This window comes from Babylonia areolata, chromosome 14 (assembly GCF_041734735.1).
Source record: "Babylonia areolata isolate BAREFJ2019XMU chromosome 14, ASM4173473v1, whole genome shotgun sequence".
Lineage (NCBI taxonomy): Eukaryota > Metazoa > Mollusca > Gastropoda > Neogastropoda > Buccinidae > Babylonia > Babylonia areolata.
Window position 1 is genome coordinate 13,143,086 of NC_134889.1, and position 24,485 is coordinate 13,167,570.

Here is a 24,485-nt window from a genome sequence, read left to right on the forward strand (position 1 = left end):
CAGACAAAACCTTTCTCCCACAAATCATCCACTGCCACCGCCACCCCCACCCCCCCCCCCCCTCCCCCGAACCCCCCGTCCCTCCCCATCCTCTATCCCCATCCAACTCATCCTCTCCACTAATCTTCGCCTTCTTGTTCCAGTTTGCAAGAGAGAGAGAGAGAGAGAGAGAGAGAGAGAGAAAGCGACAATGAGCAAGAACCGTTAAGCTTTAATCTCCCATTTTTTCCTTTTTCTTTTTCATGTGTTGGAATCAAACAGCAATGGGTATTTGGCACTCCATCAAGGCCTCGATGAGAGCACGGCTGCTGGCCACGTCATCGCTGCAGACAGCCGACAGGCAGGTGCGGAAGTGAGCGCCGTTCAGACAGCCGGCCAGGGCCCGGGCCGTGAAGATGGGGCCGCACAGTCGGGCAGCCTCTGCTTTCTTCCCCCCAGGACACGCCTGGAAGTCACTGGCCTCGGCCTGGCACTGGGGGCTGGGGGAGGAGAGGGGGTGGGGGGAGGCAACAGAAACAACAGGCACGTCAGGTGAGTGCAGCAACGTGCGTTATTCTGGAAATCCGCGGTTTTCTTCATTGCTCACACAGTGTAGCAGTCAAACCTTTTCCCTTCTTTTTCGGTTTTCTAATGTAGAATTTTACTGCACTGTGACATGTGTGACCGGTGCTAAGATATGGAAGTGAATTTTCAGATAGTGTGATATGGGTTTAGTTTATTGTGATACCAGGAATTATTCTAAGTATTGTGACAGGGATTTTTTTTTTTCAGTATTGTGATACGATATTGTATTTCGTTGGCTTTTTTATGTGATATGTATGAGTGAGATGATTGTGTGTGCGTGTGCGTGTGCGTGTGTGTGTGTTGTGTGTGCATTAATTTGTGCTCGAGTGGCTGGTTGGCTGACTGTAATGGGCTGTGCAAGCAAGTTTTTTTTTTTCGTGTGTGTGTTTTTTTAGTGTTTAAATGCAAGTTTTATTCATGGGTATTTGCAATGTACGGCGAAATTGAGCACGTTTCACATGGAAAGGCACTATATACATTATTATTACTATTATCATGATTGTTATTATCATCATATTTTCTATAGCCAAGCACACCTGACCAGGCCCATTCACCTAACCATCCAAAGAAAAGGACGGCGCATGCGAGAGCATACACACACGAACACGCACCTATAAACACACTCTCTCTCTTTCAATTTCTCTCTCTCACGCACGTACACATAACACACACACACACACACACACACACACACACACACACACACACACAGATATGCATGTGCACGCAGTCACCCTTTCCCCCCTCGCCCTCTCAGCTCCGCTTTCCCCGTGGAACATCATTCAGAGCGGAATATCATTAAATGACTGACTGCGACTGCTGCACATTGAGCTTTTTTCTTGACATTTGGTGATGTTGCCCATCACATAAATCACACACACACACACACACACACACACACACACACACACACATAAGCGCGCGCACAAATATTATTTGTATGGATATTTTATACCTAAGCCCCCGTTTTTTCTGCGGAATACAAAATATATGCACGATGCTATGCAATGGTATTCAGTAAAATCCAAAGATTTTAAACATTCAATTGGTTAAAGCCATGTTGTAAGTTGTTTTCGAGGATTAACAAAATTCATTGAAGACAGTGGAGTAATGTTATATTGGAGGAGGTGAAAGACTGGACTGTATGAAGCCTTTTGATAGGACTGTTGAGGGCACACCTCTGAACGATGAGGTTGTCGTTGAGGATGTCATGCAGGATGGCTCGGTCACGGTCGCCATCGGTCTGAGGGTCGTCATCAGTGAAAAGCTCATTCTTGCGAGCTGCCACGACGCCAGTGGTGAGGCTTCCTGTCACACAGCACACAGCACTGCTCCACAACACACAGCACTGCTCCACAACACAGCACACACAGCACTGCTTCACAACACAGCACACACAGCACTGCTACACAACACACAGCACTGCTCCACAACACAGCACACACAGCACTGCTCCACAACACAGCACTGCTCCACAACACAGCACACACAGCACTGCTCCACAACACAGCACACAGAGCACTGCTCCACAACACAGCACACACAGCACTGCTCCACATCACAGCACACACAGCACTGCTCCACAACACAGCACACAGCACTGCTCCACATCACACAGTACTGCTCCAAAACACAGCACTACTCTACAAAAAGGCACACACAGCACTGCTCCACAACACAGCACACAGCACTGCTCCACAACACACAGCACTGCTCCACAACACACAGCACTGCTCCACATCACACAGCACACAGCACTGCTCCACAACACACAGCACACAGCACTGCTCCACATCACACAGCACTATTCCACAACACACAGCACACAGCACTGCTCCACAGCACACAGCACTGCTCCACAACACACAGCACTGCTCCACAACACACAGCACACAGCACTGCTCCACAGCACACAGCACTGCTCCACAACACACAGCACTGCTCCACAACACACAGCACACAGCACTGCTCCACATCACACAGCACTACTCCACAACACACAGCACACAGCACTGCTCCACATCACACACCACTATTCCACAACACACAGCACACAGCACTGCTCCACAGCACACAGCACTGCTCCACAACACACAGCACTGCTCCACAACACACAGCACACAGCACTGCTCCACATCACACACCACTATTCCACAACACACAGCACACAGAGCACTGCTCCACAACACACAGCACACAGCACTGCTCCACATCACACAGCACTACTCCACAACACACAGCACACAGCACTGCTCCACATCACACAGCACTGCTCCACAACACAGCACTGCTCCACAACACAGCATACACAGCACTGCTCCACAACACACAGCACTGCTCCACAACACACAGCACTGCTCCACAACACAGCACACAGAGCACTGCTCCACATCACAGCACACACAGCACTGCTCCACAACACAGCACACAGCACTGCTCCACAACACACAGCACTGCTCCACAACACAGCACACAGAGCACTGCTCCACATCACAGCACACACAGCACTGCTCCACAACACAGCACACAGCACTGCTCCACAACACACAGTACTGCTCCAAAACACAGCACTGCTCCACATCACACAGTACTGCTCCAAAACACAGCACTGCTCTACAACAAAGCACACACAGCACTGCTCCACAACACACAGCACTGCTCCACAACACAGCACACAGCACTGCTCCACAACACACAGCACTGCTCCACAATACACAGCACTGCTCCACAACACACAGCATAACACACTGCTCCACATCACACAGCACTACTCCACAACACACAGCACACAGAACTGCTCCACAGCACACAGCACTGCTCCACATCACACAGCACTGCTCCACAACACACAACACACAGCACTGCTCCACAACACACAGCACACAGCACAACTCCACATCACACAGCACTGCTCCACAACACACAGCACACAGCACTACTCCACATCACACAGCACTGCTCCACAACACACAGCACACAGCACTGCTCCACAACACACAGCACACAGCACTACTCCACATCACACAACACACAGCACTGCTCCACATCACACAGCACTGCTCCACAACACACAGCACACAGCACTGCTCCACATCACACAGCACTGCTCCACAACACACAGCACACAGCACTGCTCCACATCACACAGCACTGCTCCACAACACACAGCACTGCTCCACATCACACAGCACTGCTCCACAACACACAGCACTACTCCACAACACACAGCACACAGCACTGCTCCACATCACACAGCACTGCTCCACAACACACAACACACAGCACTGCTCCACATCACACAGCACTGCTCCACAACACACAGCACACAGCACTGCTCCACAACACACAGCACTGCTCCACAACACACAGCACACAGCACTGCTCCACATCACACAGCACTGCTCCACAACACACAGCACTGCTCCACATCACACAGCACTGCTCCACAACACACAGCACTACTCCACAACACACAGCACACAGCACTGCTCCACATCACACAGCACTGCTCCACAACACACAGCACACAGCACTGCTCCACAACTCACAGCACACAGCACTGCTCCACAACACACAGCACTGCTCCACATCACACAGCACACAGCACTGCTCCACATCACACAGCACTGCTCCACAACACACAGCACTGCTCCACAACACACAGCACTACTCCACATCACACAACACACAGCACTGCTCCACATCACACAACACACAGCACTGCTCCACAACACACAGCACACAGCACTGCTCCACAACACACAGCACACGGCACTGCTCCACAACACACAGCACTGCTCCATATCACACACAGCACTGCTCCACATCACACAGCACTGCTCCACAACACACAGCACACAGCACTGCTCCACAACACACAGCACTGCTCCACATCACACAGCACACAGCACTGCTCCACATCACACAGCACTGCTCCATATCACACACAGCACTGCTCCATATCACACACAGCACTGCTCCACATCACACAGCACACAGCACTGCTCCACATCACACAGCACTGCTCCACAACACACAGCACTGCTCCATATCACAAACAGCACTGCTCCACATCACACAGCACACAGCACTGCTCCACATCACACAGCACTGCTCCACAACACACAGCACTGCTCCATATCACAAACAGCACTGCTCCACAACACACAGCACTGCTCCACAACACACAGCACTGCTCCACATCACACAGCACTGCTCCACATCACACAGCACACAGCACTGCTCCACATCACACAGCACTGCTCCACAACACACAGCACTGCTCCATATCACACACAGCACTGCTCCACATCACACAGCACTGCTCCACAACACACAGCACACAGCACTGCTCCACATCACACACAGCACTGCACCACATCACACAGCACTGCTCCACAACACACAGCACTGCTCCATATCACACAGCACTGCTCCACAACACACAGCACTGCTCCACAACACACAGCACTGCTCCATATCACACACAGCACTGCTCCACAACACACAGCACTGCTCCACAACACACAGCACACAGCACTGCTCCACAACACACAGCACTGCTCCACATCACACAGCACACAGCACTGCTCCACATCACACAGCACTGCTCCACATCACACAGCACTGCTCCATATCACACACAGCACTGCTCCACAGCACACAGCACTGCTCCACAGCACACAGCACACAGCACTGCTCCACATCACACAGCACTGCTCCACAACACACAGCACTGCTCCATATCACAAACAGCACTGCTCCACAACACACAGCACTGCTCCACAACACACAGCACTGCTCCACATCACACAGCACTGCTCCACAACACACAGCACTGCTCCACAACACACAGCACTGCTCCACATCACACAGCACTGCTCCACAACACACAGCACTGCTCCACATCACACAGCACTGCTCCACATCACACACAGCACTGCACCACAGCTCACAGCACACACAGCACTGCTCCACAGCACAGACCCAACACCATCCTCACATTGCTCCAAACATACATTCAGGACCCCCACAATCATCCTTTATAAAACAACAACGACATCAACAACAACGATAACAACAACAACAACAACAAACCGGTATTGAAGAACCTAATTCAGTCTGTCCACTGAAAAGAGCAATATTCTTTAAGGGAAGAAAAACAAACAAAAAATCCAAACCCGCAACCCCCAAAGAAGTGTCCTGTAAGCAGTCTTCCCAAAACAGTATCCTAAAAAACATCACTGCTGAAGCCAGTAACCTATACAGTGGATACACAATGCTTACAGAACATCACTTCTATGGATTGAGTCTTTCCATAAAGGAACCAACTGATCTCTACTGCCTCATCATACACACACTACTTTTCTGAATTTGGACCCTTGATCGACAGACATTTCTAATCGTTCCCTGCAACACGTGAAATCAAAATGAAAAGTAAATGACCTTCGTAACTCAACATGCAACTTTTTCTGTTCGCAGCTCATCATACACGAACCTGGGCCTGAAGTCCCTGACTGACTGACGTGTTCAGCTACACCTGTAAGATGTCCAACAAACCCCAAGTTCCCCACATACCGCACAGGGAGCTGGGATAAGCGCCCGCCGAGAAATCTTGGGTGGCGTCCGAGCACGTGACAGTCACGCCGTCGTCGTCGTCGCCGTTGGAAAAGGTGATCTTGAAGACACCCGTCTTCTCCAGCACCACTGATTGGGTGGCGCTATCATGGCCCGCGGAGTCAACGGGCAGGTCGTTCGTTTGAATATCCCATCCTGTTTCCTGTGCACGCAGGCACACACACACACACGCACGCACGCACGCACGCACGCGCACACACACACACACACACACACACACACACACACAACCACACCAGCTCACACACAGACACAGACACGCATGTACTTACGTGTGGAAACAAAGTGACAAAATGACGGGGAAGAAAAACATACACCTAACATCAAAGTAAACGAGTTAAAAAAAAAAAAAAGTGCAATAAACCTTCTGCAGTATCAGGTATCACCTTAAAATTGTCAAATATGTATTGAAGTGAACTTTTAAGAAATGTAAATGGAGGACATTTTTAATTACAAACGTTTTTGCTGAACTCTCTCTCTCCAACATTGTACAATTGTGGTATGTGTAGTTTTTACTATCTTTTTTATTACCAGCATACTATATTGTGATGCATGTAGTTTTGGGCACGCACACACGTGGTTTGATATGCATCTGGTCCTTCACCCCTTCCGTCTTCCACACACCCTGGTCCTGTTCCTCGCCCAGTCACGTCCAAGTGGAATGACGTCAAATAGAAGACCACACGCGTACAAGATGCAGTGGTTTAACCAGTCATTACCGATCAATCAATCCATTTATCAATCCATGAATCAATTGATCGATCATGTATTAGCCGAAAGATTTAATCAGTTATGCCAATCATACCTGTTGGGATTTCATTATTTCAACGGAACCCTCGATATCCCTCTGCCTGTTAGATCACATGCACGTTCCTATTACCATCGTTGATAAAGAATTCGTCTTGTGCTTGTCTTGTCTGCCCCATCCCAGTTCTTTCAGAAGGACCACATTCATGGACTCTGAACACTTCCACCCTGAAGGAAACTAGAATTGTTTTTGTTTTTTTTATTGTATTATTTAAAAACAACAAAAAACTGGCTAGGACATGCGCCATGAGGTTCAGAACTTGAACGCCATTGACAACCCGACAACGGCAAGCCCTGAAGCACACAACACAAACCAGCAGTTCACTTCTGACCACCGCCAGAGACCTGTCCACTTCAGACGGACAGGTAAACCCAAAACTGTTCGGCGGCGTTTACCTCCTGCAGGCGATTGGTGTTGGTGAAGCCGATCCACTTGGTGGAGTCTTTGATCAGTTTGACCCGCACTGACGACGGGGAGAAGCGGTTTTTTCCATCCAGCGAGCTCCCTGCAGTCACCTGAACAACATCACACACACACACACACACACACACGCACGCACGCACACGCATACACACACGCGCGCAGTTACTGACATATACAAACGAACAAACGCTTGCTTGCTTGCTTATCAATACTGTTAGCCATTTGTTCCTCCAAATGGAAGATCGCACAACATGCGAGAGCTGTTTCCCTTTTTGAAGAGCTCTTGACGGCTACGACTGTATGAACGTGGGATTCTCGATCAAGTTTCCTTGAGGTCGGTCCCTGTTTCCTTGAGGTCGGTCCCTGGTTTCCATGAGGTCGGTGCCTGGTTTCCATAATGTCGGTCCATGGTTTCCATGAGGTCAGTGCCTGGTTTCCTTGAGGTCGGTCCCTGGTTTCCATGAGGTCGGTCCCTGTTTCCTTGAGGTCGGTCCCTGGTTTCCATGAGGTCGGTCCCTGGTTTCCATGAGGTCGGTCCCTGGTTTCCTCCCTGGTTTCCTTGAGGTCGGTCCCTGTTTCCTTGAGGTCGGTCCCTGGTTTCCTTGAGGTCGGTCCCTGGTTTCCATGAGGTCGGTCCCTGTTTCCTTGAGGTCGGTCCCTGGTTTCCATGAGGTCGGTCCCTGGTTTCCATGAGGTCAGTGCCTGGTTTCCATGAGGTCGGTCCCTGGTTTCCATGAGGTCGGTCCCTGGTTTCCTTGAGGTCGGTCCCTGGTTTCCTTGAGGTCGGTGCCTGGTTTCCTTGAGGTCGGTCCCTGGTTTCCTTGAGGTCGGTCCCTGGTTTCCTTGAGGTCGGTCCCTGGTTTCCATGAGGTCGGTCCCTGGTTTCCATGAGGTCGGTCCCTGGTTTCCATGAGGTCGGTCCCTGGTTTCCATGAGGTCGGTCCCTGGTTTCCATGAGGTCGGTGCCTGGTTTCCATGAGGTCGGTCCCTGGTTTCCATGAGGTCGGTCCCTGGTTTCCATGAGGTCGGTCCCTGGTTTCCATGAGGTCGGTCCCTGGTTTCTGCGCACCTTGTGGGTCAAGGGTGGAACTTTTTTTCCGACGTCCCTGGTCAACATATGTGCGACTTGCCAATGCATCAACTCCTTCATGTGTATACGCACACTGGCGATCAAATACACAGGTTAAAGATCCTGTTCTGCGCTGTCAGCGTTGGGTGGATTATGGAAACAAGAACAAACACAGTATGCACAACCCTGAAAACTAAGTATGGCTGCCTACGTGGCGGGGAAAAAACGGCCATACTCGTAAATTCCACCTCGTGCACACGAGTGAACGAACGCAGAAGGTGAACTCTTTGGACTGAGCACTTGCCCCGGCTGTCGACTGAAGTGAAACTCCCCTACTTGAAAAAGAACCCCCAGTGATTCCACAGATGAAATACTGACCTTCCTTTTGGAGGAACAGGTGGCACTTCCCCCATTTATCCCCCCTCTCACATAGTGTTCATCAGCCTTTCAGGTTAACATCACCCCTCTCCCATAGTGTTCATAAGCCTTTCAGGTTAACATCTCCCCTCTCCCATAGTGTTCATAAGCCTTTCAGGTTAACATCTCCCCTCTCCCATAGTGTTCATAAGCCTTTCAGGTTAACATCTCCCCTCTCCCATAGTGTTCAGCCTTTCAGGTTAACATCTCCCCTCTCCCATAGTGTTCATCAGCCTTTCAAGTGAACATCTCCCCTCTCCCATAGTGTTCATCAGCCTTTCAGGTTAACATCTCCCCTCTCCCATAGTGTTCATAAGCCTTTCAGGTTAACATCTCCCCTCTCCCATAGTGTTCATTAGCCTTTCAGGTTAACACCTCCCCTCTCCCATAGTGTTCATCAGCCTTTCAGGTTAACATCTCCCCTCTCCCATAGTGTTCATAAGCCTTTCAGGTGAACATCTCCCCTCTCCCATAGTGTTCATCAGCCTTTCAAGTGAACATCTCCCCTCTCCCATAGTGTTCATCAGCCTTTCAAGTGAACATCTCCCCTCTCCCATAGTGTTCATCAGCCTTTCAGGTTAACACCTCCCCTCTCCCATAGCGTTCATCAGCCTTTCAGGTTAACATCTCCCCTCTCCCATAGTGTTCATCAGCCTTTCAGGTTAACATCTCCCCTCTCCCATAGCGTTCATCAGCCTTTCAAGTGAACATCTCCCCTCTCCCATAGTGTTCATCAGCCTTTCAAGTGAACATCTCCCCTCTCCCATAGTGTTCATCAGCCTTTCAGGTTAACACCTCCCCTCTCCCATAGCGTTCATCAGCCTTTCAGGTTAACACCTCCCCTCTCCCATAGCGTTCATCAGCCTTTCAGGTTAACATCTCCCCTCTCCCATAGCGTTCATCAGCCTTTCAGGTTAACATCTCCCCTCTCCAATAGCGTTCATCAGCCTTTCAGGTTAACATCTCCCCTCTCCCATAGCGTTCATCAGCCTTTCAGGTTAACACCTCCCCTCTCCCATAGCGTTCATCAGCCTTTCAGGTTAACACCTCCCCTCTCCCATAGTGTTCATCAGCCTTTCAGGTTAACATCTCCCCTCTCCCATAGCGTTCATCAGCCTTTCAGGTTAACATCTCCCCTCTCCCATAGCGTTCATCAGCCTTTCAGGTTAACATCTCCCCTCTCCCATAGTGTTCATCAGCCTTTCAGGTTAACATCTCCCCTCTCCCATAGCGTTCATCAGCCTTTCAGGTTAACATCTCCCCTCTCCCATAGCGTTCATCAGCCTTTCAGGTTAACATCTCCCCTCTCCCATAGCGTTCATCAGCCTTTCAGGTTAACATCTCCCCTCTCCCATAGTGTTCATAAGCCTTTCAGGTTAACATCTCCCCTCTCCCATAGTGTTCATCAGCCTTTCAGGTTAACATCTCCCCTCTCCCATAGTGTTCATCAGCCTTTCAGGTTAACATCACCCCTCTCCCATAGTGTTCAGCCTTTCAGGTTAACATCTCCCCTCTCCCATAGTGTTCATCAGCCTTTCAGTGAACATTCTCCCTCTCCCATAGTGTTCATCAGCCTTTCAGGTTAACATCTCCCCTCTCCCATAGCGTTCATCAGCCTTTCAGGTTAACATCTCCCCTCTCCCATAGTGTTCATCAGCCTTTCAGGTTAACATCTCCCCTCTCCCATAGCGTTCATTCAACCGGGACATCAGGTTATGGGAGTCTGTTACTCCAGGTCCTGCATAATCCAGTCAGCCCTTTTGGTTGGTGGTTTGTGCTTGGCGTCCAGTTTTCAATGTTGGAATTTCTATTACAAAAAGAATATGACAGTTGTTACGTCTGTCCTGTTCGACCTGTGGTTGTGCCTGTTTGTCCACACCGTGGACTTCGAACTGTGCGTGATGACTGAACATCCCTGAACGGCCTCTTTCGGCTAACAATCGATCGAGCCCCTCCCCCCTCCCCGCTCCTCTCCCCCTTCCACACACACACACACACACACACACACACACACAATCTGACCGTGATCTTGTAGCCGCCACAGGTGAAGTCAGCCAAGCGGTACTTGCACGGCAGCTGCACGTTCTGTTCCTCAGCGCTGAACATGGTCAACTTTCCGTACCTCAGGATTTTACACGTGGAGGAGTCTGCCAACATACAGGATTCGCTTCAGTTGGACACGTAACAACGGTGGACTCCACCTGATGTTATAAACTTCATGCAGTCATCCTCATCACCCTCATCATCTACTCACCTGCAGGGGTGAGGGCCGCCAAGAAGACGAGCAGAAATGCAGACACGGGGATCGACATCTTGTCTGAGACTGAATGAAACCACTTCGCTTTGGATTGGATCTGGAAATGGAAAACACGATTGTCATTGGGCACTGAAAGGTGGGTCTGCAAATAAACATTTTCATTGGACGACGACGATACCTCGGCTTTTGCTTTTCAACATTTCCGGAACAAACGGCATCTCTTGAGCTATTGTCAGTGTGTGTGTGTGTGTGTGTGTGTGTGTGTGTGTGTGTGTGTGTGTGTTACAGGGAAAGAGAGACAGACAGACAGAGAGAGACAGAGAACGCTCCACGAGATGACGGCACGTGACCGCCACGTCCTGTTTCCGCCATGCACTGCAGAAAATGTGCAGCTCGTGACAGAACGCCAGCAGCGACGAAGATACATGATCACGTGATGGGTGTATTGTGATAACTGGTCATTCTACACCCCCTGATCATTCTACACCCCCTGTCAGATGGAAGAGACAGGAATCCGTCAGACCACCGACTGTCCGAACTATGGCCCAGATTGCTTTGGGTTGTGCAATGTGTGCATTGCGTTGTGTGATTGAGACAATGACCGATAGCCCCTTTTCTCAACGGATTTCGTTTAAACCCAGGACCGCAACATGCAAACCTTTTGCTCCATCTGCCAGTAGGCCTGATGTGTGGAACGTTCTCCCGCAGCTTAGTAACACATCGTGTAAGGTTTGTAATGTATAAGTGAAACGATATCTGGCTCTTTGGTGGCCGTCTCCCCTGCATGTCGGCTTTTGTGTGTAATTATACACAGTTTTTGGAATTTATCATTTGTCCAAGCCAGAACGTTGTACTGAAGACAAGTAAAGTTTGAAGCTGTGTAGATATGATCGTAAAACAATGAAATTCTGATCGACGCGGGCTGATATAGGTGGCAATGTTTCCTAGCCTGCTCAGTTCTGCGGTCGTTTTCACGTGATGGTGGACAGACATTTATGATTGGGATTGAAACATGATACGCAGTTTAATTTCCTTTTTAATTGTGAAGCGTTTTCAGTCCTGTTAAATCCGCAGGAATCACACATGAACCATGAGTTCTGTGCCTATCTTAGTAAGTGGTAGACAAAAAGAATTTTTGGTAAAAGTCGACTTAGAAGCGATGTATCGAGCCACAGGTTGTTGAGGTAAATAAAACGATGGAGTGTCTGACAAAGATACAGAGTGCAGTTGAGGACAACAAAGGAAGGAGAAGAAGTTTCTTTCCACTTTCTCTTTCCAGGCTTCCTCCGCATGGACCTCACTCCCGTTTCCTGTCCGTCCTGCTGTTTCTTGCCCCTCTTTCAAAACCTCTTGGAAAGCTCATTTATTTCCAGCCATTTAAATAAGTAAATAACTCGTCTTCACTTCTATGTTTTAACCAAATTTTTACTTCTACTTTTTACTATTTTAAACGTACACATGTTCATACGCGTGCGCGTGTGTGTGTCTCCATCATGTGTGGAGTGGGTGTGGGTTTGTGGGTTACAGTTGGAGCGGAACGATTTGTGCGTGCGGGTTAATGTGTGTGTTTAGTATGCATACATCTGTTGTTGTTTTTTTCATAGTAAACGCCGAGGGATTTTGTTTCATTAGTTTGGGCGTATCAAATGTCCTTTTTATTATATTATCAATGTAAGAAGTCACAAGAGACGACACAAGAAACAGAAGGGTGAGTAGGAAGGAAAAGCAATTGGAGAGGGGGAGATAGAGAGGGTGTGAGTGAAGGGAAGGAGGGAGGGGGGAAAGAGGGGGGGGAGAAGGGGGAAGAGAGGGGGAAGGCGAGGAGGAGGGGGGGCGGAGGAGGCAGAAGGGGGGAGAGGGGGAGAGGGGGAAAAAGGGAGGGAGATGGGGGAGTAGAGAGGGGGGAGAGGGGGAAAAAGGGAGGGAGATGGGGGGAGTAGAGAGGGGGGAGAGGGGGAAAAAGGGAGGGAGATGGGGGGAGGAGAGAGGGGGGAGAGGGGGAAAAAGGGAGGGAGATGGGGGGAGTAGAGAGGGGGGAGAGGGGGAAAAAGGGAGGGAGATGGGGGGAGGAGAGAGGGGGAGAGGGGGAAAAAGGGAGGGAGATGGGGGGAGTAGAGAGGGAGAGGGGGAAAAAGGGTGGGAGATGGGGGAAGTAGAGAGGGAGAGGGGGAAAAAGGGTGGGAGATGGGGGGAGTAGAGAGGGAGAGGGGGAAAAAGGGTGGGAGATGGGGGGAGGAGAGAGGGAGAGGGGGGAAAAAGGGTGGGAGATGGGGGGAGGAGAGAGGGGGAGATGGGGGGAGGAGAGAGGGGGAGAGGGGGAAAGGAGGAGAGAGGGAGAGGGGGAAAAAGGGAGGGAGATGGGGGGAGGAGAGAGGGGGAGAGGGGGAAAAAGGGAGGGAGATGGGGGGAGGAGAGAGGGGGAGAGGGGGAAAAAGGGAGGGAGATGGGGGGAGTAGTGAGGGGGGAGAGGGGGAAAAAGGGTGGGAGATGGGGGGAGGAGAAAGGGGGAGAGGGGGAAAGGAGGAGAGAGGGGGGAAAAGGGAGGGAGATGGGGGGAGGAGAGAGGGGGAGAAGGGGGAGGAGAGAGGGGGGAGAGGGAGAAAAAGGGAGGGAGATGGGGGGAGGAGAGAGGGGGGAGGAGAGGGGGGGGAGTAGAGAGGGAGGAAGGGAGAGAGGGGGGAGGGAGAGGGGGGAGGAGAGAGGGGAAGGGAGAGGGGGGAGGAGAGAGGGGGGAGGAGAGAGGGGGGAAGGGAGAGGGGGCAGGGAGAGGGGGGAGGAGAGAGGGGGGAGGATAGAGGGGGGAGGAGAGAATGGGGAGGAGAGAGGGGAGAGGGGGGAGGAGAGAGGGGGGAAGGGAGAGGGGGGGAGGAAAGAGGGGGGAGGAGAGAGGGGGGGAGTAGAGAGGGGGGGAAGGGAGAGGGGGAAGGGAGAGGGGGAGGAGAGAGTGGGGAGGAGAGAGGGGGGAAGAGAGAGGGGGGAAGTGAGAGGGGGAGGGAGAGAGGGGGGAGGAGAGAGGGGGGAAGGGAGAGGGGGGAAGGGAGAGGAGGAAGGGAGAGGGGGAGGAGAGAGGGGAAGGGAGAGGGGGGAGGAGAGAGGGGGGAGGAGAGAGGGTGGAGGAGAGAGGGGGGAAGGGAGAGGGGGAAGGGAGAGGGGGAGGAGAGAGGGAAGGGAGAGGGGGGAGGAGAGAGGGGGGAGGAGAGAGGGTGGAGGAGAGAGGGGGAAGGGAGAGGGGGGAGGAAGTGAGGGGGAAGTGAGAGGGGGGAAGGGAGAGGGGGAAGGGAGAGGGGGAGGAGAGAGGGGAAGGGAGAGGGGGGAGGAGAGAGGGGGGAGGAGAGAGGGGAGAAGGGAGAGGGGGGAAGGGAGAGGGGGGAAGGGAGAGGGGGAAGGGAGAGGGGGGGGAGAGAGGGGGGAAGGGAGAGGGGGAAGGGAGAGGGGGAAGGGAGAGGGGGGAGGAGAGAGGGGGGAAGGGAGAGGGGGAAGGAGAGGGGGGAAGGGGAGAGGGGGAAGGGAGAGGGGGGAGGAGAGAGGGGGAGGGAGAGGGGGGAGGAGAGAGGGGGGAAGGGAGAGGGGGAAGGGAGAGGGGGAGGAGAGAGGGGAAGGGAGAGGGGGGAGGAGAGAGGGGGAAGTGAGAGGGGGGAAGGGAGAGGGGGAAGGGAGAAAGGGAGGAGAGAGGGGGGAAGGGAGAGGGGGGAGGAGAGAGGGGGGAGGAGAGAGGGGGAAGGGAGAGGGGGAGGAGAGAGGGGGAGGAGAGAGGGGAAGGGAGAGGGGGGAGGAGAGAGGGGGGAGGAGAGAGGGTGGAGGAGAGAGGGGGGAAGGGAGAGGGGGAAGGGAGAGGAAGAAGGGAGAGGGGGAGGAGAGAGGGGGAGAGGGGGGAGGAGAGAGGGTGGAGGAGAGAGGGTGGAGGAGAGAGGGGGGAAGGGAGAGGGGGAAGGGAGAGGGGGAGGAGAGAGGGGAAGGGAGAGGGGGGAGGAGAGAGGGGGAGGAGAGAGGGGGGAAGGGAGAGGGGGGAAGGGAGAGGGGGAAGGAGAGAGGGGGGAAGGGAGAGGGTGGAGGAGAGAGGGGGGAGGAGAGGGGAAGGGAGAGGGGGGAAGGGAGAGGGGGTAGGAAAGAGGGGGGAGGAGAGAGGGGGGGAAGGGAGAGGGGGAAGGGAGAGGGGGGAGGAGAGAGGGGGAAGGGAGAGGGGGGAGGAGAGAGGGGGGAAGGGAGAGGGGGAAGGGAGAGGGGGGAGGAGAGGGGAAGGGAGAGGGGGGAAGGGAGAGGGGGAAGGGAGAGGGGGGAGGAGAGAGGGGAGAAGGGAGAGGGGGGGAGTGAGAGGGGGGAAGGGAGAGGGAGAAGGGAGAGGGGGGAGGAGAGAGGGGGAGGAGAGAGGGGGGGGAGGGAGAGGGGGAAGGGAGAGGGGGGAGGAGAGAGGGGGGAAGGGAGAGGGTGGAGGAGAGAGGGGGGGAAGGGAGAGGGTGGAGGAGAGAGGGGGGAAGTGAGAGGGGGGAGGAGAGAGGGGGGCGGGAGAGGGGGGAGGAGAGAGGGGGGAAGGGAGAGGGGGAAGGGAGAGGGGGAAGGAGAGAGGGGGGAGGGAGAGGGGGGAGGAGAGAGGGGGGAGGAGAGAGGGGGGGAAGGGAGAGGGGGTAGGAGAGAGGGGGGAAGGGAGAGGGGGAAGGGAGAGGGGGGAGGAGAGAGGGGGGAAGGGAGAGGGGGGAGGAGAGAGGGGGGAGGAGAGAGGGGGAAGGGAGAGGGGGGAGGAGAGAGGGGGAAGGGAGAGGGGGAAGGGAGAGGGGGAAGGGAGAGGGAGACAGAGGAGAGAGGGAGAGGATGGGGAGGGGGAAGGGGGGAGAAGGGGGGGGGGAGAGTGGGGGGAGGAGAGGGGGGAAGGGAGGAGGGGGGAAAATGGTGGATGGGTGGTGGCAGGGCACAGTGAGGGGATGGCATAGGACAAACTTTTTCTCAAAAAAGATACATGAACAAATTTGATCAAATTCGGTTTTTTGTCGACCCCCTATTTTGGACGGGATTTGCCTCCATCATACCGGTAAGCAATGGTGACAATGTTTTCTTTGTCAGACAAAGAAGAAAGAAAAAGGACAAAGTTTGACTGACACAAGCAACGAAAAGGACTGAGTAAGAAAAATTTGTTGAACTATTAGCAGTCAGCATTTTAGTCATCTTAACGACACATAAGTGTGGACACTGTTGAATAACATCATCAACAAAAAGACAATTTTGGTTGCACAGTCAATTTGAGACAGCTGTGGAAGAAGGCGAATGGTGGATAACAAGGAGACGAGTATCCTCACCTACATATCTATGGATAAAAGCAAACAGTGGTTAACAAGAAGAGACATCCTTCCAATCAAAAATTTTATGTGGATAAAGGCGAACAGTAGGTATGAGAGATGTACACAGATCCTTCCCCCACTTCTGTGAACCTGTCAGCCTGTGTCGACATGGAAGTGAGGACTGCAGTCTTTCATCCAGAGATTTATTGTGTGCTTCCGGTCTCTCAACAGACACAAAGAAAATCTCATTGATGAAACAGTGACCAAACTGATGTGAAGCACCTGACAATGTGTGTGTGTGTGTGTGTGTGTGTGTGTGTGTGTGTGTGTGTGTGTGTGTGTGTGTTGGAGAGAGGGGTTTGGAGGTGAAGGATGGATGGATTGAGAAAGTACATGAATAACTTGCCATGAACCAACACAATTTTTATATATTAATGTTTCCAGCAAGACATTGATGTCATCACACCATCCTAAAAAAAAGAACTGGTTCACACACACACACACACACACACACACACGCACACACACACACACACACACACACACACACACACACACACTGACATGCACATCGACACAATTATATTACCAGCATATCATGTCACGAGCGGTAGTCCTGAAACAACACATCATGGCAGAGCAAAACGAAACGCATCTAACACGTTTACGATTCTGCAGATGAGTGGGGACTGTTAAATACAAGCCAGTCACTAGTTTAGATAGAACTAACTCTGGAACAGAACCAGACAGAACGAAACATATCAAACCTCAACACAGCTGCTTTGGAAACCTTCGCCTGACACAAGAACAGAACAGAACAGAATAGTGTGGAGGTACTGACCGGTGAACAAGGTGTACACGGTGCTGTTGGCAAGCAAAGGCAGGCAGTGGGCCGCTGGTCTCTTCCGTCACACGTCCTCGGGTGGAGTGACTCCTGCCAGAGAGAGAGAGGGGCCCAGGTTTTATAGCTGTTCCCTGAAGGCGATAACCATGTGTCAGCTGTGACGCCACACCTCTCACCGAATGAATGCACCAATCAGCACACCTCTCACCGAATGAATACACCAATCGGCACACCTCTCCTCACCGAATGAATGCACCAATCAGCACACCTCTCCTCACCGAATGCACCAATCAGCACACCTCTCACCGAATGCACCAATCAGCACACCTCTCACCGAATGAATGCACCAATCGGCACACCTCTCACCGAATGAATGCACCAATCGGCACACCTCTCACCGAATGAATGCACCAATCAGCACACCTCTCACCGAATGAATGCACCAATCAGCACACCTCTCACCGAATGAATACACCAATCAGCACACCTCTCACCGAATGAATACACCAATCAGCACACCTCTCACCGAATGAATGCACCAATCAGCACACCTCTCACCGAATGAATACACCAATCGGCACACCTCTCCTCACCGAATGAATACACCAATCAGCACACCTCTCCTCACCGAATGCACCAATCAGCACACCTCTCACCGAATGCACCAATCAGTTTCGTCCAACATGGTGACCTGAAGCTGTGCCTCTCATTTCGAGACACACCCAACCAGTGTAGCCCCACCCCCACCCCTTCTTTTTTCTCAGTGCCCACCACCACTACCCCTCCCACCCCTAGCCCTCCCCCACCCCGCAAAAGAAAAGAAAAGAAATGAAATGTGTGTGTGTGTGTGTGTGTGTGTGTGTGTGTGTGTGTGTGTGTGTGTGTGTGTGTGTGTGTGTGTGTGGACTGTATTGATCATGGACAGCTGTTTCCTATACGGTTTCGTCGTGTTTTGACAGTTTTGATATAAACTCTTGTTTATATATTTATTTATTGAGTGATTGATTTGTTTATTTATTTTGTTATTTATTCCTTTATTTATTTTGTTGGTTTACTAATTTATTGGGCAAGACAAAATGCACCATTTAGAGTTGACAGTCTGGACAGAAGCAGACGCTGATGACGGTGAAAAGAGGTCCACACGGGGCCAACTCCCGTCACTCAGCACTGTGCAGTCTGCCAGGTGCCAGTCGCTTGCTTCTAACTTTTTGACAGTTACACGTGACTAAATGCCTACGTTGACCGAACTAAGCCATTGTTTCCATACAGTAGAGGGTTACAACCATACTTGGCTCTTCCGTCCGAGCAGTGCAGCTGGCCCTGGACCACTGGGACAAAACGAGAGAAGACCGAATCCGATGTCCAAACCACCTGAACTTGTTCTCACCGCCAGCGCTGTGTGTGGGGGGGGTGGGTGGAGGGGTGGGCGGTCAGAGAAGGACAACACAACACATCCTGAATGCCTGTCCACTGCACGCCAACTACGTGCACCCGCACCAACAGACGTGCGCGTGCACACACACGCACACGCACGCACACGCACACACACACATATCACACACACACACACGTATATATGTATATATATATATATATATATGCGTATTTTTCTTTTGTGGTGTGTGTGTGTGTGTGTGTGTGTGTGTGTGTGTGTGTGCGTGTCTGTGTGTGTGTGCGTGTGTGTGTGTGTGTGTGTGTGTCTGTGTGCGTGTGTGTGTGTGCGTGTGTGTGTCTGTACGTGTGTGTGTGCGTGTGTGTACACGCTATGCATACGCATACAAGATCACAAAAATGAGACATCCACATCGTAAACATGTACACAATATAGTACATAAAAGGCAACACATTAAAACAATGGAACCAGGCAACCGAGAGTGCGCTCACACACACACACACACACACACACACACACACACACACACACACACACACACACACACACACACACACGGGTGTGAGTACACGCACACACTCTCACACACAAAGAAGCATTTCATTACATCCAAAGTCCAGGCGACATGTCGGTATTCATTAGTGTACCTGCGTGTTTTTTTGGGGGGTTGGAAAAAGGTAGAGTCTTTCCAGACACCATGGACAGGACCAATCCTCAAGACAGCACTGATGTTGTAGAGCAGTGTCAGGAGCATGCCGTCATGTCAGCCGTGCTGTGTGTCAGGGCAGGAGGACTGTGTGTGAAGGAACTCATGCCCTTGGAAATCACGTGAGCTTTGTCTTTCTGGAAGATGCTACATTCAAACAGAAAGCCGCCAGGAATGGAAAGAGCTTTGTCCTCAACTCAAGGTGGAACAATTGAAGATGTGAGAAGGAAATATGGAAATCTGACTGAAGATGGAAAGAGGGGAGATCGAGACAGAGAGAGAGGGAGAGAGAGAGAGACAGACAGACAGACAGACAGACACAGAGACAGGGAGACAGAGACAGACAGACACAGAAAGAGAGAGACAGAGACAGACAGACACAGAGATAGGGAGACAGACAAAAGCAGAGAAACCGTGACAGAGAGGATTATTTTAATACAGTTTAATCTAACTGTTTTTAGGAGTTTTGTTTTTACATATTGATTGATCGTATGTGAAATATTCTTAGGCGTGTCAATGCATTTTTTGTGACCACGAAAACTAAGCACGTACATGTCTGTGAAGTGTATATGTGTATGGTAATTTGGTGAGCTCCGCCACCACATGTTGGTTTCTCTTGAGAGATAATAAAGTTGACTTGACTTGACTTGATCAATGATCTTTTAAACACAACCAGCCTCGGGGACCGCCTACTGTCTGGCATTCAGTCCTGACAATGAAGACCTCACAAGTCTGTCCATTCGTCACAAAGCCCTTTTCCCTTTTCGGCGCTTCAGGTCTTGTAGCCTTTGGGCGCAGCTGTGACATTCATGTCCCCTCTCCCAGCAAACTGTGCGCCGGAGTGTACGTGTATGCGTCTTCAGTTGCACACACAAAAGCGTGTTTTCAACGTTGAACTGTAGGCTTATATAGGTTGTAGAAAATGTCATGGGACTTGTGGAGAGTGATGGTGAGGTGCGGTGGGGGGAATGGCTGAGATCTGTTTGGGAATGTCTCGCTCGTATCTGACGTAGAAGGATAAGTATAGTTAAATGTGAGTACAAGCAGGCTTTTGACTACAAACCATACACTGAAAGGTTGTCAAATCTAATGAACTATGTCAGTGGGTCCACAATGATATGCTCAACAACAAGGTCAGCGTACGGCTATTCCACGAAATAGGGGTGTGTGTGTGTGTGTGTGTGTGTGTGTGTGTGTGTGTGTGTGTGTGTGTGTGTGTGTGTGTGCATGTGTGTGTGTGTGTGTGAAGCAGAAGCAGGAGCAATTCTAATTGTCAATTAATCCTAAACAAGGTTTATAATATACGCATGCAAGATGAAATGAAACATTAAACAAGAAATTGAGTTAGTTCTCCATGTTATGGTGTTTTTGGCAGCAGTTACAGACATATTTTCAAAACATTCCTACAAATTTGTCTTCCAGTATCTGCTGACTGGGTTTAATAGTATTTGGAATATATCTTTGAATTTTGAGTATAAATTCTTTTCTAATTTCTTGTACAGGCCATGGCCCCTAATGAAGGGGTGTGCGAACAATTAATAATTTTCACAACATATGATAATCAAACCAAGAACCAAAACTAAGCATTAATTAACAGTAACAGAACAGATTAGTAAGTAGGTCTAGCTATTTCTCAAAACTTAAAAGCCTTGTACAGGTACAGAGATAAATTACGAACAACAGTGACACCAGTGCTTAACAACAATAAACTTAACTTAAAAACACTGGGCCTCATGGGTTGTTGGTAGTATTTAGGTCGAATGAGTCTTTCGAGAGAGAGACGAGGGGAGAGAGAGAGATTCAATGTTTGTTTCAAGATGGTGTCAGCTTGTGGACTGGTCCATAATTGATATTCACTTCAACACATCTGTTAAAAAAAGGGGGGGGGGTGCGGGGGGCGTTTAAAAAAAAAGGGGGGGGGGGGACGGTGGAGGAAGGGGGGGGGAGCAGACCTATGTCTGACCTACGCATAAAGCCAACGTGGCCCACCGGTCAGGCCTCGCCAGCCTTCCATGGGTGTGGACACAACATTGTCCAGGCCTCAGACTGAGCCACGCCCTGAGAGAGTGGAGGACCAGGAAGAGAGGGAGAGAACTGACTGCCAGGTCATCAGTGGTGCCCCCTGACGGAGACTGCTGCCAGGCCATCAGTGGTGCCCCCTGACGGAGACAGCTGCCAGGTCATCAGTGGTCTGACGGAGACAGCTGCCAGGTCATCAGTGGTGCCCCCTGACGGAGACAGCTGCCAGGCCATCAGTGGTGCCCCCTGACGGAGACAGCTGCCAGGTCATCAGTGGTGCCCCCTGACGGAGACAGCTGCCAGGCCATCAGTGGTGCCCCCTGACGGAGACTGCTGCCAGGTCATCAGTGGTGCCCCCTGACGGAGACTGCTGCCAGGCCATCAGTGGTGCCCCCTGACGGAGACAGCTGCCAGGCCATCAGTGGTGCCCCCTGACGGAGACTGCTGCCAGGTCATCAGTGGTGCCCCCTGACGGAGACTGCTGCCAGGTCATCAGTGGTGCCCCCTGACGGAGACAGCTGCCAGGCCATCAGTGGTGCCCCCTGACGGAGACAGCTGCCAGGTCATCAGTGGTGCCCCCTGACGGAGACAGCTGCCAGGTCATCAGTGGTCTGACGGAGACTGCTGCCAGGTCATCAGTGGTGCCTCCACCCCCTGGACGGAGACCGCTGCCGGGTAGAAGAAGAAGAAGACAGCACACACGTGCTATTTGTGTTGGCCACACCTTTCGCATATGCGTAGGATGGGGGAGGAAGGGGGAGGGGGTGGGGGCGGCCTTCTCTTTCGTAATATTGTCTGGAATCATCAAGTCGCACCTGATGTTGTGTAGGACAGATAATGATAAACAGGTAATTATGAACAGATAATGATAACAGGTAATTATGAACAGATAATGATAAACAGGTAATTATGGACAGAAACGCTGACCAAACTATATAGCAGATATAGTGAAAAAACCCGCTGCTGATGCAAGTAGGATGTATGGATGCATGAATCGTTTTTGAAGAGGTTTTGGTTACCAAATGAAATGCTGTAAATCACGGGAAGCAATACTTGAAAAGTCTGGAGTTTGGGTCAGTAAAAGAAAGTCTGTGATGATCGGGTACCTTTGAACATGTCAGTCTGACAGCAGAAGGGTAAGTAATGTTTAATCTTTGTCAAATAGTACACCACTGATAACAACGGACCATTTTTGTTGCTCACAGACTTTCACGACACTACAAAACAGTGAATTTTCACACAGGTAATTCATTTTTAGCAGACAGGTTTGTTTGTTTTTAAAAAAAATTTTTATGGAAAATTGATGAAACGTTCAGAAAAATATAATGAAAAATCCATGCTCAAATGCCTTGAACATCTGTCGACACCTTATGACTAATACTTTTATTTTTATTTTATGGGGGGGTTCTCTCTCCTCTGCTAATATTTTGCTGCAGATTTTCATTTTGTGTGTGTGTGTGTGTGTGTGTGTGTGTGTGTGTGTGCGCGCGCGCGTGCATGCGTGCGTGCGTGTGTGTGTGTGTTTGCGTGTGTGTATGTGTGTGTGTGTGTGTGTGTGTGTGTGTGTGTGTGTGTGTGTCTGTGTCTGTGTGTGAGTGAGATGGAGTGAGAAGGACACACACACATACACACACACACACACACACACACACACGCGCGCGCGCGCGCGCGCGCGCTGACACACTCACAGACACAGACACACAGAGACAGACAGACAGACGGACGGACACACACACACACACACACACATGTGCGCGCCATGTTCGTTTACCTGTACAATCTGAATTACACAGCATTCTGTATGCATGGGCAGACAACCTTTGATTATCTTTGTCAGTGCTGTACAGTTCTCTATGGTTTGAATTAATGTCATTAGTTTCCATGACAGTCCTTAATTGCGTTGATTAGTTTCCATGACAGTCCTTAATTGCGTTGATTAGTTTCCATGACAGTCCTTAATTGCGTTGATTAGTTTCCATGACAGTCCTTAATTGCGTTTTTAAATTCAAAACTGAAATTATTGTAAAACAAAATTGCCACACACACACATTTTGATGAGGATGTATCGGGTGTCCCCAAAAAGTGAACCGCTTTTTGACCAGTACATTCTCAGTGATACAGAAACCAAATTCATGGAAAATTTTCACACAGTAACCTTAGGGTATCATCAACAAGTCAGCAAAATATCTAAAAGTTCGGACGCAAATTATGTGAGTATTGTCAAATTGAAAACAACATGTCAAAAAATCCAATATCAGAGCTGTGCAATGTGACCTTATCATGTTGATGCCAGCTGCCAGGTGTTGGCATCTGTCAATCAGTGTCAGTCTAAAAATAGCCTGTCTGGGTGTCAAGTCTATTGGTGTTTTTTTTGTTGTTGTTGTTTTTGTTTTTTTGTTGGTGTTTTTTTTTCGTCTGTATCCAAAATCAGTTCTGTCCAAAGTTTCAGTTTGGAAGGATAAACCATGCCTTTGAGTGAAAGTGATAAGGTTACCATTGAAAACTGTTTCAAGGAGAGAGGCTGGGCCCATGGGGTGGAAGAAGGATCGTAAAGGAATTTCCAGGCAAGGGGTGGAGTCATGTCACTGTGAATAGACTTATCGCTAAAATACGCACTCCAGGGTCAGTAGCACATAAAATTGGCAGTGGGAGACACAAGACTTATGTTCGGAGGAGAACAAGGACCGTTTTGAGGAACTGATTCAATCCCAGGAGGAGAACAAGGACCGTGTTGAGGAACTGATTCAATCCCAGGAGGAGAACAAGGACCGTGTTGAGGAACTGATTCAATCCCAGGAGGAGAACAAGGACCGTGTTGAGGAACTGATTCAATCCCAGGAGGAGAACAAGGACCGTGTTGAGGAACTGATTCAATCCCAGGAGGAGAACAAGGACCGTGTTGAGGAACTGATTCAATCCCAGGAGGAGAACCCAGGGAACCACAAACCTCTTAGAGAAACTGCAAGCGATTTACAAGTGAGCAAGTCTTCTGTGCAAAGAATGGCGAAAGAACTGGAGCTGAAGCCCTTCAAGAGGAAACGGGTATCAAAGAGGAACCAAAATGTTGGAGGGAAAAGA

At 50.7% G+C, this 24,485-nt stretch overlaps 1 protein-coding gene across 1 annotated transcript; it reads right to left on the bottom strand.

Annotated features, from left to right (window-relative positions):
- Nucleotides 1–102: 102 nt before the first annotated feature.
- Nucleotides 103–17,433, bottom strand: LOC143289490 (uncharacterized). Its single transcript, XM_076598475.1, has 7 exons — nt 17,287–17,433; nt 11,173–11,272; nt 10,941–11,065; nt 7,405–7,524; nt 6,142–6,343; nt 1,743–1,872; nt 103–479 (listed from the first exon to the last, which is right to left on the bottom strand). The coding sequence occupies exons 2-7, from the start codon at nt 11,228–11,230 to the stop codon at nt 254–256; spliced, it is 861 nt and encodes a 286-aa protein (XP_076454590.1). The 5' UTR covers nt 11,231–11,272; nt 17,287–17,433; the 3' UTR covers nt 103–253.
- Between the last annotated feature and the right edge of the window lie 7,052 nt (nt 17,434–24,485).

Coding starts and splice junctions, on each gene's coding strand:
- LOC143289490 (XM_076598475.1), bottom strand. CDS start 11,230: ATGTCGATCCCCGTGTCTGCATTTCTGCTCGTCTTCTTGGCGGCCCTC. Junction 11,066..11,172: donor GGCGGCCCTCACCCCTGCAG/GTGAGTAGATGA, acceptor GTATGTTGGCAG/ACTCCTCCACGTGTAAAATC. Junction 7,525..10,940: donor GTGGCGGCTACAAGATCACG/GTCAGATTGTGT, acceptor GATGTTGTTCAG/GTGACTGCAGGGAGCTCGCT.